Source organism: Protopterus annectens, chromosome 5.part0 (assembly GCF_019279795.1).
Source record: "Protopterus annectens isolate FY-2018-M chromosome 5.part0, PAN1.0, whole genome shotgun sequence".
Lineage (NCBI taxonomy): Eukaryota > Metazoa > Chordata > Ceratodontiformes > Protopteridae > Protopterus > Protopterus annectens.
Window position 1 is genome coordinate 1,780,513,189 of NC_056735.1, and position 16,295 is coordinate 1,780,529,483.

A 16,295-nucleotide genomic window follows, 5' to 3' on the forward strand; every position below is an offset into this window, starting at 1 on the left:
TGCAAAAATCCTTTACTAATGCACTCTACGAGCACCTACAAGAATGCATGGATCATGCTATCCCAAGCAAAACCAAGACTCTCTCCTCCAAGAAAAGGAAACCAGTCTGGTGGACCCCTGCCATAAACAAGCTATACAATAGAAGGAGGAAACTAGTACAGAAAAGAGTAAAATCCCAAGAGGGGAAGACATCCCTGATCAGTATCAGCAAGAAACTATGATCCCTCATAAAATCATCCAAGGCTAGCTTCGAAAGAAAAATTGCCAAGGACTCCAAAGATAACCACAAGGCATTCTTTAGCTATGTCAAGAATCTAAGTGGCAATTCCCAGATCTGCTCAGAGTTAGTGCAGAATGGCACAAAATACACTGAACCGACCGATATCACCAACATCCTGGCAGAGAGATTCAATGCAAACTTCACCCCCCTCTCACCCCCAAAAGGGCCCATAACCATACCAGAAGAATTTGTGCCCCTGAAATTACAGACACTCAAGGTAAAACAGCCCTCTCAAAGCCAAAAACACAGCATCAATGGGACCGGATGGTGTCCCAGGCTGCATCCTACATGAGCTCAAAGATGAACTAACCCTTCACCTAAACACACTGTTCAAACTCAGCCTCTCCACAGGCTACGTGCCCATAGAGTGGCGCACATCAACGGTTATTCCACTCCACAAAGGTGGAGCCATAACAGACCCCGGGAACTATCACCCTTATAAGCCTTACTAGCTTGGTCTGCAAGGCTATGGAGCGCATCATCATGGAACTTATTAACAGAGACATTGGGAACCTCCAAACACTGGACCCTACCCAGTTTGGCTTTGTTAAGGGCAGATCATGCCTCCTAAACCTGGTGAACTTCTTTGAGACAGTTACCAAGGCTACAGATGTGGAAATGGTGGTCCACACAGCCTACCTAGACCTCCCAAAGGCCTTCGACACCATTCCCCATTCTGGTATTATAGACAAGCTCACCAGCCTGACCATAAACCCCTATGTCACGAGATGGGTTGCCAACTGGTTCATGGACAGGACCCACATGGTAAGAGTTGCAGGAGCTAGGACTGACTCTAAACCGGTTACAAATGGCATACCCCAGAGCTCAGTCCTAGGACCCCTCCTGTTCGGCATATATTTCTCAGAGGTACAGGCAAGCACAGGAGGACTATGGCTGACCAAGTTTGCAGACGACTGCAAACTAGGGGCTATAATTGACTCTCCGGCTGACACAGACATCCTCCAAAAGGGTCTCACTGAGACAGATACCTGTTGTCAATACCATAGCCTCAAGCTAAATGCCAAGAAGTGCATAGTCATCCCCTTTGGAAAAAACAAAGTACCCACAAAATACCACATAGGTGGTAGCCCCCTAAATATGGAAGACAAAATAAGGGATCTAGGGACCCAAGTAGACAGTAATCTCTCCTTTGATAATCACATTGCCAAAGTGGTTAGAAAATACTTCTATGTGGCCCACCTAATCACAAAAGGGTTTGCATCCAGATCAAAAGAGGTCATTGTGCCCCTCTACGCATCACTCATCAGACCCATCATAGAGTACAGCACCCCATTTGGGATGTACCTTACAAGACACCTGCAACAGCTGGAAAGACCACAGAAGTACCTCACCAAGAGGATCACTGGCCACAAACAGATGCCTTATGCAGCTCGACTGAAGAAACTCCAGCTGTACTCAGTTGCATACCGCCTACTCAAAGGTGATCTCTGCCTGACATACAAGGCCATGTCCAAGCCAGAATTGATGGACATGCTTCACCTAAAGAAAACCATATGCCCTCAAACCACATGCTCTAGGGATCTAAACCTCACCAATACAATAAATAGGATGTGCTGGAGGGATAAATTCCTGATCCAGAGACTTCCTATACTCTGGAACAAGATTCCAATCTACATTAGGCAGAGCTCCTCACTAAGACTCTTCAAGAGAAACATTGACGAGTGGATGTGAAACAGGAAGTTTACCCCAGGGATCACTTCAGTGGCTCTGCTGGACAGAGGCACAGGGAACTAATCTAAGGGGGTGGCGAAAGCCAACACATTCCAACTAAGCTTTTAAATGCCTTTGGGCCGATAGCCTAGTACCTACCTATGAACCTGTATTCTTGAATTAATCATGAGTTTATAAGAATAAAACTAGTTTTCCTGAATGCTGTCTGCTAACAAAACACACTACGAAAAGTTCTATTTGGTATATTTTAACCTGGTTTTGGCCAGTAGTAACTGATACTGTCTAGGGCTGATATACTGCAAAACCTAAACCTTTGGTCTAGTTCTGATCTACTGCAGAACCTAAACCTAGGGTCTAGGTCTGATCTACTGCAGAACCTATATCTAGGGTCTAGGTCTGATTTACTGCAGGACCTAAACCTAGGGTCTAGGTCTGATCTACTGAAGGACCTATACTTAGGGTCTAGGTCTGATCTACTGCAGGACCTATACCGAGGGTCTAGGTCTGATCTAATGCAAGACCTATACCTAGGGTCTAGGTCTGATCTACTGCAGGACCTATGCCTAGGGTCTAGGTCTGATCTACTGCAGGACCTATACCTAGGGTCTAGGTTTGCTCTACTGCAGGACCTATACCTAGGGTCTAGGCCTGATCTACTGCAAGACCTATACCTAGGGTCTAGGTCTGATTTACTGCAGGACCTATACCTAGGGTCTAGGTCTGATCTACTGCAGGACCTATACCTAGGGTCTAGGTTTGATCTACTGCAGGACCTATGCTTAGAGTCTAGGTCTGATCTAATGCAGGACCTATACCTAGGGTCTAGGTCTAATCTACTGCAGGACCTATACCTAGGGTCTAGGTCTGATCTACTGCAGGACCTATACCTAGGGTCTAGGTCTGATCTACTGCAGGACCTATACCTAGGGTCTAGGTCTGATCTACTGCAGGACCTATACCTAGGGTCTAGGTCTGATCTACTGCAGGACCTATACCTAGGGTCTAGGTCTGATCTACTGCAGGACCTATACCTAGGGTTTAGGTCTGATCTACTGCAGGACCTATACCTAGGGTCTAGGTTTGATCTACTGCAGGACCTATACCTAGGGTTTAGGTCTGATCTACTGCAGGACCTATGCCTAGGGTCTAGGTCTGATCTATTGCAGGACCTATACCTATGGTCTAGGTCTGACCTACTGCAGGACCTATGCCTAGGGTCTAGGTCTGATCTATTGCAGGACCTATACCTACGGTCTAGGTCTGATCTACGGCAGGACCTATACCTAGGGTCTAGGTCTGATCTACTGCAGGATCTATACCTAGGGTCTAGATCTGATATACTGCAGGACCTATACCTAGGGTCTTAGGTCAGATCTACTGCAGGGCCTATACCTAGGGTCTAGATCTGATATACTGCAGGACCTATACCTAGGGTCAAGGTCGGATCTACTGCAGGACCTACATCTAGGGTCTAGGTCTGATCTACTGCAGGACCTATACCTAGGGTCTAGGTCTGATCTACTGCAGGACCTATACTTAGGGTCTAGGTCTGATCTACTGCAGGACCTATACCTAGGGCAGATTTTAAAGAGACACTTACCAGATATGTTATTTAATACAGCTATTCAAAAAAAGAACAACATAAAACCTGACAGATTGGGATACATTGTGTACAAATATAAGAAGTACACTGCAAATGATAATGGTTTTCTATATCCTGTCACAAAAATTATACATTTTATGTAGTAATGTAAGTTTGGTATATCTTGAAAAATATAAATGAAATTGTTTTTATGATGGCAAAATAGAAAAAGAGATGTCAGGAGTGTATAATAGCCATTGTTTTAATTTTAGGCATGGCTATAACCAAATTAGTCTTTAACAAGTGTTCACACCACAAACAGATTACTAGTAGAAGAATATGTTCATTAAGAAATTATTTGTAAACAGTCCCTGGGTCTTGATAAAGTGCATTGGCAATGGTGTGTAAAATACATGTTGAACGAGAAATACATTTATTTATTTTTGTAGTTCATAGTATGAAAGAGGAAAATTATGCAAATTCAGCACTACACAGGATGACGTGTATTAACAGCTGAGAGCATTAACTCTCTGTGACTTAATACCAGACTACCTCTATATACTGTGTATAATGCACTTTAACTTTAATTATTGCTCGTGCTATTTGTCTGTGCATACACTACACACACATTTATATATATATATATATATATATATATATATATGTGTGTATGTGTGTGCGTACACACAGACACACATGTAGTTATGTGAGGCTGAAGTGTATTTTGGACTTTATCTTTGTTCCAAGTGGAAAACATTTTCCATTTGTCCGAGTAGGCCTTTCTGGTGCTGGGCCTCCTAGCTTCCAGAATAACATCCATAACTGCTTGGGAAAGAGGAGCTGGCTGGATGCTGAGGTGATTTGCCATGCAGCCAGATTTAAGGTTTTGAGCTGGCTGTGTAGAATCAGATTGTTTTGCTGTGTGAGCAAATGGGCAATTTGTGGTAAAATCCAAGGTGGGCCCTGGGCCATATTCCTTAATAGTGGGTACCAGTGCTGGCGTGGCCAGTCTGGGGCTATGAGTATCAGTCGTGGTCTCTCCTTTCTGACTTTCAGAAGCACCTTTGTGAGGAGAGCAATGGAGGGAAGGCATATACTGTCAGGTTTTTCCAACTGAATGAGGGTGCGTCCACTTTCCAAGCTTGATGGTGAAGTGTCCTTGTATAAAATTTTGTTAGCTGATAGTTTTGGGGGCTGGAAAACAGGTCTATGTCTGGAAGGCCCCATTTTTGAGTTATCATTGCATGTTGCTTGGCCAGATGAGGTGTAAGTCATTGAGTTTGCCTTCTAGTAGTTTGGGGCCTGTCTTCTCCTCCCTTCTGTGTTGCAGTGCCCCATTGTCGAGGTTTGTATTGGGCTTGTGGTTGTCCTCTGCCTCTTGGACATCTGTATTTACCCCTCTGTGGTCTGTCAGTAGCTGGAAAGGACCAATTCTTTGTTGGCCAATTTCTGCTGAAGCGAGGGGGGCTGTACCTGTAGAAAACCTTTGGCTGTCTGCATAGATTTTGCCTTATCCTCCATTTTCTTTGAGACTTCTTCTGCTTTAACTCCAAATAGAACATCCTGCTGTAAGGGAGCATCTAGAAGCTTTGCTTTAACATGATCAGGCAGAGTTTGTTCCTTTAACCAAGCATGTCTACGTATAACAGACCCAGTGACAGCTGCTCTGCAGGAAGCCTCTAAAGAATCAAACCCACATTGTAAAGTATGTTTGCCCACCTGTTCAGTTGCATGCAACAGATCCTGCATTTCTTTCAATTCAGACTGTTGAGGGAGTGTGCTCATTTTTTGTCTTAACTGAGACATTAGAAATTGCTGATATTTTAGAATCTGAAATTGGCAATTTAGTGCTCTCATAGCTAGAGTGGCTGAGGTGTAAACCTTTTTCCCCCACCTGTCTAGTGCTCTGGAGTCCCTTTCAGAGGGTACAGGATTTTTTGCCATAGAAGCCTTAGCCCCTTTGGGACCCTGGGAGATAGTCTCTGGATCAGCAACAGGGCTTTTATAAAGGAATTTGTGGGAGTCAGGCACTCTGTAGTATCTGTCAGGTTTGGCCGGAGCAGGAAGCAGAGAATCTGGGTTCAAACTGGATTCTAAGTAAACATCATCCACAATGTCTAAAACTGGGGGGATGGCAAGTTATCTGTGCTGGGGGAGTTAAAGAAACTCTCTGAGCCTTTTCTTTGAGTCAGAGTAGTCCTGACCTTCCCAGTGAAAATGTTCCCTCATAGTGTGTAAAGTTTCCCTAAAGGAGTAGTCTTCAGGAGGAGAAGCTGAGGGAACAGAATCCTCAGCATCAGAATCTTCATAAGGGGAAAAGGAGTAATCTTGGTCCTTAGAGGAGCCTGAGGAAATAGACACTTGATCAGAGGAGGCATAATCTTCCTCTTGTCTAGGCCTTTTGTCGGGTGGGGGTTGGGTACCCCTGATTAAAGAGATCAAATCTTCAGCCATTTTAAGCATCTGTTTCTTAGGTGTGGGGCCTTGAACTGGAGACTGAAGTGCAGTCTTTTTTCAGTCTTTTTTGGTTTAATAGGAGTCTTAAGCTTAGGATACGTTTTTATGGTGAGTGTCATCGGTCTGAAGATGCCTTCAGAAACCGAAGGTGTTTCTGCAGCACCGTCATCTCTTTCTGCAGTGTCGTCGGTAGGGGCTAAACAAAATGGCTGCATCGGCCTAGCACTCTCTGCCAAAGGCTCCAAAGCGGTCTCGGGTTCCAAATCTGCGGTAGTCAGGGGCTGCGTCGGAGCCTCACTGAAGACCGGTGAACCGGAGACCTGTCCAGCTGAGGCCTCGGAGTCTGGCTTGGGTCTAGGCTGCCTGTCCTTATCCTTGCGTTTTTTGTGCACGCCGGTAGGCGGTTGCTCCGATGGCATTGTGTAGTTAAATTTTCTACCGAAGTAGTGTTGTGCGAAATCAAAGCGTCCTTTTATAGTACGCTTATTAAACCTAGCACAAAAATGACAACCAGTGACGTCGTGGTCTGGGCCTAGGCAAGGTATGAAGTAAGAATGAAAATCCTTATGAGGTATTTGCTTCCCACAAGAAATACAATTGTTAACTTTTTCTGACATCGGTCTGAGGCAAGAAAAGTTTCCCCAATGGGGTACTTAGCTTTATTGAAGACTTCGGATCTGAAATTCGACTTCGAAAATCTCAGGAGTCGGCCAACCGGCACTTGCGAACTGCTTCTGCTTCAGGCACCATGCGGCAAGAAAGACTGAAGAAAATGGCGTCAGATGCATTATATATACCACTGGCGCACTGACGTCAGGGAAGAAATGACAGCAACCGACGCCGGACCAAGACTTTGGAATTCCGGCCGACTGCGGGACCGCCTGACAACAGGATAACCCAAGTGTGATGACTGCAGCAGGGTAACACGATGAACATCAATGAACTCCTAGGATATAGATGACACACTTTTGTTTATAAGTTGCCCAGCATAGAATGATTTCCTAACTAATGTAAACATGTGATAGTCAAAGGCTAGATTACTATCTATATGTGTCCCAAGTCTTTGGCCACTAGGTCGACGTTTCGGGGTGTGTTGTCAATATGATGTTTACCACAGTTGGATGGCTTCCCAAAGGATACTGTTATGCATTTCTTGGCATTTAGTTTTAGTCCATGGCTCTGACAAAAGTTATTTGATGGTATTTTGTGTTATTGGTTGGCTTTGTTAATGGCTTTGGTGCTCTTTTTTGCTTTGAACTGGTTGGTTTCAGGCAATTCTTGCTTCTGATCCTTCTTGGTTCTTCTTATTTAGCAGTAAAAGTCTGAGTAACTGACTTTCTGTGACAAAGGGTTAGGCTTCCTCTGATGGGGGGGGTGGGGGGTATACAATCCCCAATCACAGGGAGACAGAGTAGGGGATTCTGAGCTCTGGAAAACTGCCAGTGTGGGTTTGTGCAGACACAGAACCCATATTCCAATGAGGCAGTGTGAAATTCATACATCTACTGTTACAGGTAAGTAAGACTTACAAAACCATGCTTTCCTTTTTTCTTTCAAAACTTTTTACACATGAGAGCACCATTTTTTCTTACACCTAACAATGATTCAGAGTTGCTCTCTGATTCTTCTGCCATGTAATCTATGCTCACAGCTATCTAGTTCACATTAGTACCAAATTAACTGTTCCTCCAGAAAGTACGTACATTCTCGATTCCCTCTTTTTGCAACTTGTTGGATTCTAACCACTGTTATTAATATGAGGTCTTACGTACTTTTTATATATTTTGATTACTGTTGACTCCATAATGACTTTTTTGCATGTTGTTATTAGAAATGCAAAAATATTGTTAACAGTGCCTTTAATATACGCCCTGTATCTAATGGCCAGTTTAAGACATTTAATGTGAGAAATATTTCCTGGTAAAACATGGAAGAAAGGGAAAAAGATACATCACAGTTAGAAAAATGTCTTAAAATATGAAAAAGTTATACTTACTCTGAATTTATCCATGTCCTTTACTTTTGTATATATTTGCTTGTTGATGCATGACACGTTAAAAAGTGGATTTTGCCATATTTCCTCCAAAAGTCCTTTAGAAAAATTACATACTGGGAATTTGTTGAAATTCCATTTCATCAGTATTTGACCTGGTATACAAGATTCTTCATTACTATGGCAACAGTCACAGAAATACTTTCCTAGGTATTCACAGTATCGGAGTTTCTTGATGTATCCTGCAGTCAGAAATTATATGAAAAAATATGATTATTGTACTCACTGCTCTAAATGTTTCATTTTCAGTCTTAAGGTCTAACAAATGCCATAATTGACAGGGCAAAAATGTTATCCATTTCAGTGAATACCAGTTATGAGTTCAAAGATTGTGTGGTTTATGGCTGTATACCGCTATAGACCTCTACCTCTATATCTCTTGAGTATCTCCTCCTTTCGACCCACTATTGCATGTAGTGAGTCGGAAGGCTTGGAGCTCTCCAGACATGATGGAACCAGTTCCGCGGAGGCCCATTAAATTCATTACAGCCCCTGAAGACAGGCTTTTCTTATCTAAGGGTGTTCCTGTTGATGCTATGATGGTGGCAGCAGCCACCAAGAAGGAATTAGTGGAAACTTCTTCATCTGTCCATCCGCTGAATAAAGAATCTCGTACGATGGACAGGTACAGGAAGCATATATTTTCTTCAGCGACCTTTACACTCAGGTTGCTGAACTATTTGTCCTACTTTACAAGGCTTCAGGGGGATCTCCTCAAGGAGTTAGGAGATACCTTACAGGATCCTACAGCTGTGGGAGCCTCGGACAAGGTGGCTTCTCAGCTTGCGATCTTGATATCAGTGGTTAACTCCTCCACGTGGCTAATTTCTTACGCAGCCGATGGGGTGAGCAGGGTGGCAGGCACAGGGGTAGCCTAACGCAGACACTCCTGGATGTGCATTTGTCATTTTGCAAAGCCCTTCAAGTCTTCCTTTAATAATGCCCCCTTTGATGGCTCATCCTTGTTCGGGCCCCAAGTAAAAGAGACTCTTACCAGGTGTGAACAGGATGGCAAAACTCTCTCTGCCATGGGAGTACGTTTTTCTGCCCCATCTAGGTCCTATCCTAAAGGCCAGAAGAGCATGAAAATATGGTTCTGAAAATCCAAGGGAGCTTCGACTGACATGTGGATATTTTCCCCCAGGGGCAGAGGGGGAATTAACAATGGAAGATGCTGAACTCATGGCAGGGGGTTTCCGCAGAATCAGGATGGCAGAGATACCTTCTCTGGTAGGCCCTTCCAGTGCTCCTGAAGGGAGGCCCGACTGTCCAACTCTGCAGACAGCTGGGGGGAAATTATCCTTGTACCCAAAAGCCTGGCAGACAATTACAGAAGATACATGGGTACTATCCATAATATCCAGATGTTACAATATCCCCTTCTCCCAACTTCCCCTGTCAAAAAGACAACACTCTAGCCCAGATGTTCCACCCAGTCTTCGGGATCAAGCAAACCTAGAGGTTCAAAGGTTGCTAAGAAAAAGAGTCATCCAGGAAGTCCCCACAGACCAAATAAGATCCGGAACTTACTCAAGGTTCTTTTTAGTTCCAAAGAAAACAGGAGACTGGAGGCCAATTTTGGATCTCACCAGGCTGAACAAGTCAGTCAAGAAAAGGTACAGTTTTGTACCTAACATAAATGTAGATGTTTGAGTGTTCACACTGCTGCAGTCATCACACTTGGGTTATCCTGCCGTCAGGCGGTCCCGCAGTTGGCCAGAGTTCCAAAGTCTTGGTCCGGCGTTGGTTGCTGTCACTTCTTCCCTGACATCAGTGCGCCAGGGGTATATAAGAGGCATCCAATGCCATTTTCTTCAATCTTTCTTGCCCCAGATGTCAGGTGCCCCCAAATAGGTAGGCAATACATATTGCTAATAAAACATATAAAAGGAATAAAAGGAATACCTTCAGTTACAAGCAAATACACCACAAAGGTTGTACAGGATAGAAAGGTATAGAAAAGTTCAGCTAGGTCAGAGGGGATGGAGGGAGGGTAACCTGGACTGCAGCAGTGTGAACACTCGAACATCTACATTCATGGTAGGTACAAAACTGTACTATGTTCATCGTGTTACATTGCTGCAGTCATGACACTTGGGTTGAATCCCAAAGCTAAGGATGGGCGGTGGAACTAAATAGGGTTTGGAGAAGCTAGTAGGCCCTGCAGAACTGTAGTGGCAAAGCCAGCTCTGGTTTTAGAGTATAGAGGTAAGTGATAGTGCTTGGTGAAGGTGTGCACTGAACTCCAAGTTGCAGCCTCCAAAATATCCTTGGTTGGTACCCCTCTGAGGAAGGCTGTTGATGTTGCTGTAGCCCTGGTGGAGTGGGGCCTAATGTTACCAGGTACAGGTTTCCCATGGTGTGTGTAGCAGAAATGGATACAATACCCTATCCATTTTTAAATGGTCCGTTTTGAGATAGCCTTTCCTTGTGATCCTGCAGCATAGGATACAAAGAGCTGGTCAGATTTTCTGAAAACCTTAGTTTTATCCAAGTAGTAACGTAATTGCCTGTGAATGTCCAAAGAGTGTAGGAGCCTTTCCCCTTTGTTCTGGGGGTTTGGATAAAAGGTGGGCGAATGAATGGTTTGCTTAGGGCCACACTGGATACCACCTTTGGCATAAAGGAAGGGTTAGTTCGTAAAGCGACTTTGTCTTGATGAAAAATGATGAAAGGCTCCACTGTCATTAGGGCCTGTAGCTCTGAGACTCTTCGTGCTGAAGTTATTGCTAGCAGCAGGGCAGTTTTCCATGATAGAAACTGTAAATCAGCTGTAAAAGCTGGTTCAAAGGGCGGTAGTGTAAGTTTTTCCAAAACAAAGTTGAGATCCCAAGTTGGTGTTGGTGCTCTCCGGGGTGGTCTTATGTTCTTAGCCCCTCTGAGGTACTGTCTTAGTAATGGATGTGAAAATATAGGAGGATCTGTGTTGTACTGAGCTGAAATAGCTGAGGCGTGGATCTTAACAGATGAAAAGGAAAGTCCTTTGTGCAACATCTCAGTTAAATATTGTAGAATCGGAGGAATATTTGGGACAAGGGATTTTGGCCTTTAGCCTGGTTCCAGGTGCAGAATCTTTTCCATTTGTCTGAATAGGCTTTCCTGGTGCTGGGCCTCCTGGCCTCCAGAATGACATCCATAACAGCTTTAGAGAGAAGTGTCAACTGGTTGTTTAGGTAATTTGCCATGCAACCAGATTTAAAGTCTTGAGCTGGCTGTGTAGAATCTGATTGTTTTGCTGAGTGAGCAGGTGAGAAATTTGAGATAAAATCCATGGTGGGCCTTAAGCCATGTTCCTTAGTACTGGATACCAGTGTTGGCATGGCCAGTCTAAAGCAATGAGTATCATTTGTGGCCTCTCTAATCTGGCTTTCAGCAGCACCTTTGCCAGAAGAGGCAGTGGAGGAAAGGCATACACTGTTAATGTTTTCCAACTGAATGAGAGGGTGTTCACTTTCCAAGCTAGTGTGTGGTATGTCATTGTGCAAAATTTCCGTAGTTGGTAGTTTTGGGGGGAGGCAGACAGATCTATGTCTGGGCTCCCCCATTTTTGAGTTATCATTGCGAATACTTGTGGATTTAGTTTCAACTCATGAGGATCTATGATGTTTCTGCTTAAATCGTCTGCCAATGTGTTTTTCTTTCCTGGCAGGAATTGTGCTTGTAGTTGAACTTGGTAGATCAGTGCTGTGTTCCACAAGGTCATTGCTTGCCTGCATAGGGGGTAGGAATGTGTGCCCCCTTGTTTGTTTATGTACCACATCACTGTGGTGTTGTCCGTCTTTATTTGGAGTTGTCCTGGATGTAGGAGGTCCTTGAAAACTGTTAGGGCATTTTGTACAGCTAGCATCTCTTTTTGATTGATAAGTAGATGCCTTTGATCTGCAGACCATTTGCCCTGAATACACTGTCCTGCCATGTGTGCTCCTCAGGCATAATCCGATGCATCTGTTGTTATAGTTTGCCTGGCTGTGGGTAAGGTAAAAGGCTGACCCCTGTTGAGGTGACATGCCTGAGCCCACCACAGAAACTCCTGTTGAAGGCAGGGAATGAGTGGTATTATTGTTTCCAAGCTGTGGCTGTGTTGAGTCCATACGCTTTTCAGGTACCATTGTAATTTTCTCATATGCAGTTTTGGATATGGTATTAGTAGTATGCAAGATACCATGAATCCCAAGGCCTGCAGAATTTTTCTTGCAGGGAGTTGGGTCTTTGTTGCCAACATTTTGAAGTATTGAGTCAGTTGTCCTTGCTTGTCAGGCGTGAGATAAGCAATCTGGGCCATTGTATTTAAACTGGCACCCAGGAATATTATGTCTTGTGAGGGCACTAGTTTTGACTTCTTTTCATTTACTGTGTACCCTAGGCAACTTAATAGATTTTTGACAAACGCCAGATGCTTTAAAAGAATGTCCTTGCTTTCTGCTTGAATAAGGCAGTCGTCCAGTTATGGACATATTTGATATCCTCTTTGTCTGCAGTATGCAATTACTGGTGCCAGGCATTTTGTGAAGACCCTGGGCGCAGTAGATAAGCCAAAGGGCAGTGCAGAGAACTGGTAATGGGTTGAACTTGCTATAAATCGGAGGTATCTTCTGCAATTTTGTCTGATAGAGACATGCAGGTATGCCTCCTTGAGGTCCAACATTACTAGCCAAGCCTTCTTGCCCAGCATGGGAAGAAGTTGCTGTAGTGTTAGCATCTTGAATTTTGGTACTTCCAGATATGTGTTTAGAATTGAGAGGTCCAGAACGGGTCACCAGGCTTTGTCCTTTCGGGGAACTAGAAAGAGCCTTGAGTAAAATCTTTGTCTTTGCTCCTGTGTAGGAACCTGTTGAATGGCTCTCATGTCCATGAGAGCTGTAATTTGTTTTTGAGCCTCTGCCCATTGATTTGGTGGAAGGTTTGGTATTCCTTTTATCCTTGGTAAAGTGTGAAAGTGGGATCTGTATCCTTGAGATACAATATTTAGGACCCATTTGTCTTTTGTGATGATGTGCCAGTTGCCTGCAAAAAGTGCTAGTTTTACCTTATCCTCCATTTTCTTTAAAACCTCTTCTGCTTTTACACCAAATAAAACATCCTGCTGTAAAGGTGCATCCAATAACGTTGCTTTAACATGATCAGGTAAAGTTTGTTCTTTTAACCAAGCATGCCTACGTATGGCAGACCATGTCACTGCTGCTCTACAAGAAGCTTCCAATGAATCAAATCCACATTGCAAAGTATGTTGTCCTCCTTGTTCAGCTGCATGCAACAAATCTTGCATTTCCTTGTAATCAGGCTGCTCTGTATGTGTGATCATTTTTTGTTTTAATTGAGACATCAAATATTGTTGATATTTCAGCATGTGAAACTGGCAATTTAAGGCCCTCATAGCTAGAGTAGCTGAGGTATATACTTTCTTTCCCCATCTGTCTAGTGCTCTAAAATCCCTTTCAGAGGGTACAGGATTTTTAGCAATAGAGGCCTTAACCCCTTTGGGACCCTGGGAAATGGTTTCTGGGTCAGCAACAGGGCTTTTATATAGGAATTTGTGTGAGTCTGGGACTCTGTAGTATCTGTCTGGTTTGGCTGGTGCAGGAGGTAGTGAATCTGGGTTAAGGCTAGATTCTGAATAAACATCATCCACAATGTCTAACATGGGTGGAATAGCAAGTGGTCTGTGTTGGGGTAGTAAAAGGAACTCTCGGAGCCTTTTCTTAGAATCACAGTTATCCTGGCCTTCCCCATGGAAATATTCCCTCATGGTATGTAAAGTTTCCCCAAAAGAGTAGTCTTCTGGGGGAGATGCTGATGGAACAGACTCTTCAGCATCAGAGTCTTCATAAGGGGGAAAAGAGTATTCCTGTTCCTCAGAAGAATCTGAGGAAATTGAAACCTGGTCAGAGGAAGCGTAGTCCTCCTCCTGTCTAGGCCTTTTATCTGGAGGGGGATGGGAACCCCTGATTAGGGTAATTAAGTCTTCAGCCATCTTAAGCATCTGTTTCTTAGTCATGGGGCCTTGTACTGGAGACTGCTGTACAGTCTTCTTTGCTTTTAAAGGAGTTTTCAGTCTTGCATAGGATTTAATAGTGAGTGTAGTCGGTTTGAAGACACCTTCTGCAGCTGAAGGCGTTTCAACTGCACTGGAATCTCCTTCAGCCATGGAGTCGGAAGGGCCTAAAGATAAAGGTTGTGGAGGCCTAGCAATCTCCGCTTGGGAATCGGATGCCGCCTGGGGTTCTAAATCAGTGGTCATCAGGGGCTGCATAGGTGCCTCACTGAAAAGCAGAGAACTGGCAACTGGCCTAGCAGAGGTCTCGGAGTCTGGTTTGGGTCTTGGCTGCCTGTCCTTATCTTTGCATTTTTTATGCATTCCGGTCATCGGTTGCTACGACGGCATGGTATAATTAAATTTCCTATCAAAATAATGTCAGGCAAAATCAAACCGACGTTTAATAGTTTGTTTGTTAAACCTAGCTCAAAACCGACAACCTGTGATGTCGTGGTCTGGGCCTAGGCAAGGAATACAATAAGAATGAAAGTCCTTATGAGGTATTTGCTTTCCATAAGAAATGCAATTGTTAACTTTTTCTGACATCGGACTGAGGCAAGAAAAGGTTCCCCAATGGGGTACTTAGCTTTATTGAAGACTTCGGTCTGAAATTCGATTTGAAAATCTCAGGAGTCGGCCAACCGGCACTTGCGAACTGCTTCTGCTTCTGCTTCGGACATCGCGCGGCAAGAAAGACTGAAGAAAATGGCGTTGGATGCCTCTTATATACCCCTGGCACACTGACGTCAGGGAAGAAGTGACAGCAACCAACGTTGGCCCAAGACTTTGGAACTCTAGCCGACTGCGGGACCGCCTGATGGCAGGATAACCCAAGTGTGATGACTGCAGCAGTGTAACACGATGAACATCACAGTTCCAGATGGTAACACTGCAGTCCATTATTCCTTTTCTGGGACAGGACAATTGGATGTGCTCAGTCGATCTCCAGGATGCATACTACCACATGAAAATGGACAGACAGTCAAGGAGATATCTATGCTTCTGGCTGGGAGACAGTCACTGTCAGTTCAGAGCTCTGCCCTTTGGTCTCACCACAGTTCCCCAAGGTGATCACCAAATGCATGGCAGTAGTTGCGACTCACCTGAGGCGTCAAGGATTCTGGGTGTTTCCATATCTAGATGACTGGCTCCTTATGCCACCACCGAGCATCAACTAATCAGGGCAAGGGAATCCACAATCCGCTCTTGTCCTCAACTTGGGATCACCATAAACTATGAAAAATCTGCCTTGTTGCCTTGTCAATATATTACCTTTATAGGGGCAGATTTAGACACAAGGGCTATGACAGCAAAGCTGCCTCAAGAAAGAATATTAACGATCAATCGCCAAGTTGTCATGATGTTTACACAAAAGAGAATTCAAGCAAGATTTGTCCTCAAGGTCCTGGGTTCTATGGCAGTGACAATCACTCTGGTCCCTATGGCTCGCTTCCAGATGAGAATTCTACAGTGGCATCTATTTACACAATGGTCATTCCAGGATTTACCCATTTCACATCAGATTCTGATCATGGAATCCTACAAAAGGGATCTGGAGTGGTGGCAACACTCCCCTATGGTGACAACAGGCAGGCCATTTCTACCCCCCCTAACCTGTAGCCACAGTGACCAGGAACGCTTCCCAGATAGGGTGGGGGTGGGGGGTGGGGGGGGCATTACCTGGGACAGACTGTTCAAGGGACTTGGGAGGAACATGAGTACCACTTGCACATCAATGTCCTGGAGATGAGAGTGGTGCTCCCGGCATTGCAAGAACTTCAGGACTCTCTACCAACAGGGACTATAGCAATTCAGATGGACAATATGTCGGTAGTATGGTACATCAACAAACAGGGTGGAACCAAGTTTTACCCCTTGGGTCGAGAGACTCTATGAGTTTGGCAATGGGTGATGTCTTCCCAATGCTTTCTGGCTACAATGCACATCCCAGGGAAATCCAATGTAATACCAGACAAGCTCAGCTGGGCTATCCTAATGCCCCATGTGTGGTCCTGGAAACAGGAAGTTGTGGACTTCATTTTTTGAAAATGGGGCCAGACACGCTGCGATCTGTTTGCCACCCCCCTCAACAACAAATGCAGCAGCTACTTTGCCACAGTCCCACCACCAGGACAGCCACCTAGAGATGCACTTGTTCAAGATTGGCCCCCGGGACTGCTTTACACCTTTACACCTT

General features: G+C 44.4%; 1 protein-coding gene across 2 annotated transcripts in view; it reads right to left on the bottom strand.

Moving 5' to 3' along the window:
* The window catches only part of RUBCNL (rubicon like autophagy enhancer), a 1,197,353-nt gene that overhangs the window by 128,560 nt on the left and 1,052,498 nt on the right, over window positions 1-16,295 (bottom strand). For both annotated transcript variants that reach the window (XM_044071584.1, XM_044071583.1), the window contains exon 11: window positions 8,008-8,246. In XM_044071584.1, the coding sequence (XP_043927519.1) occupies window positions 8,008-8,246 (239 nt within the window). The remainder of the gene's footprint in view (window positions 1-8,007; window positions 8,247-16,295) is intronic.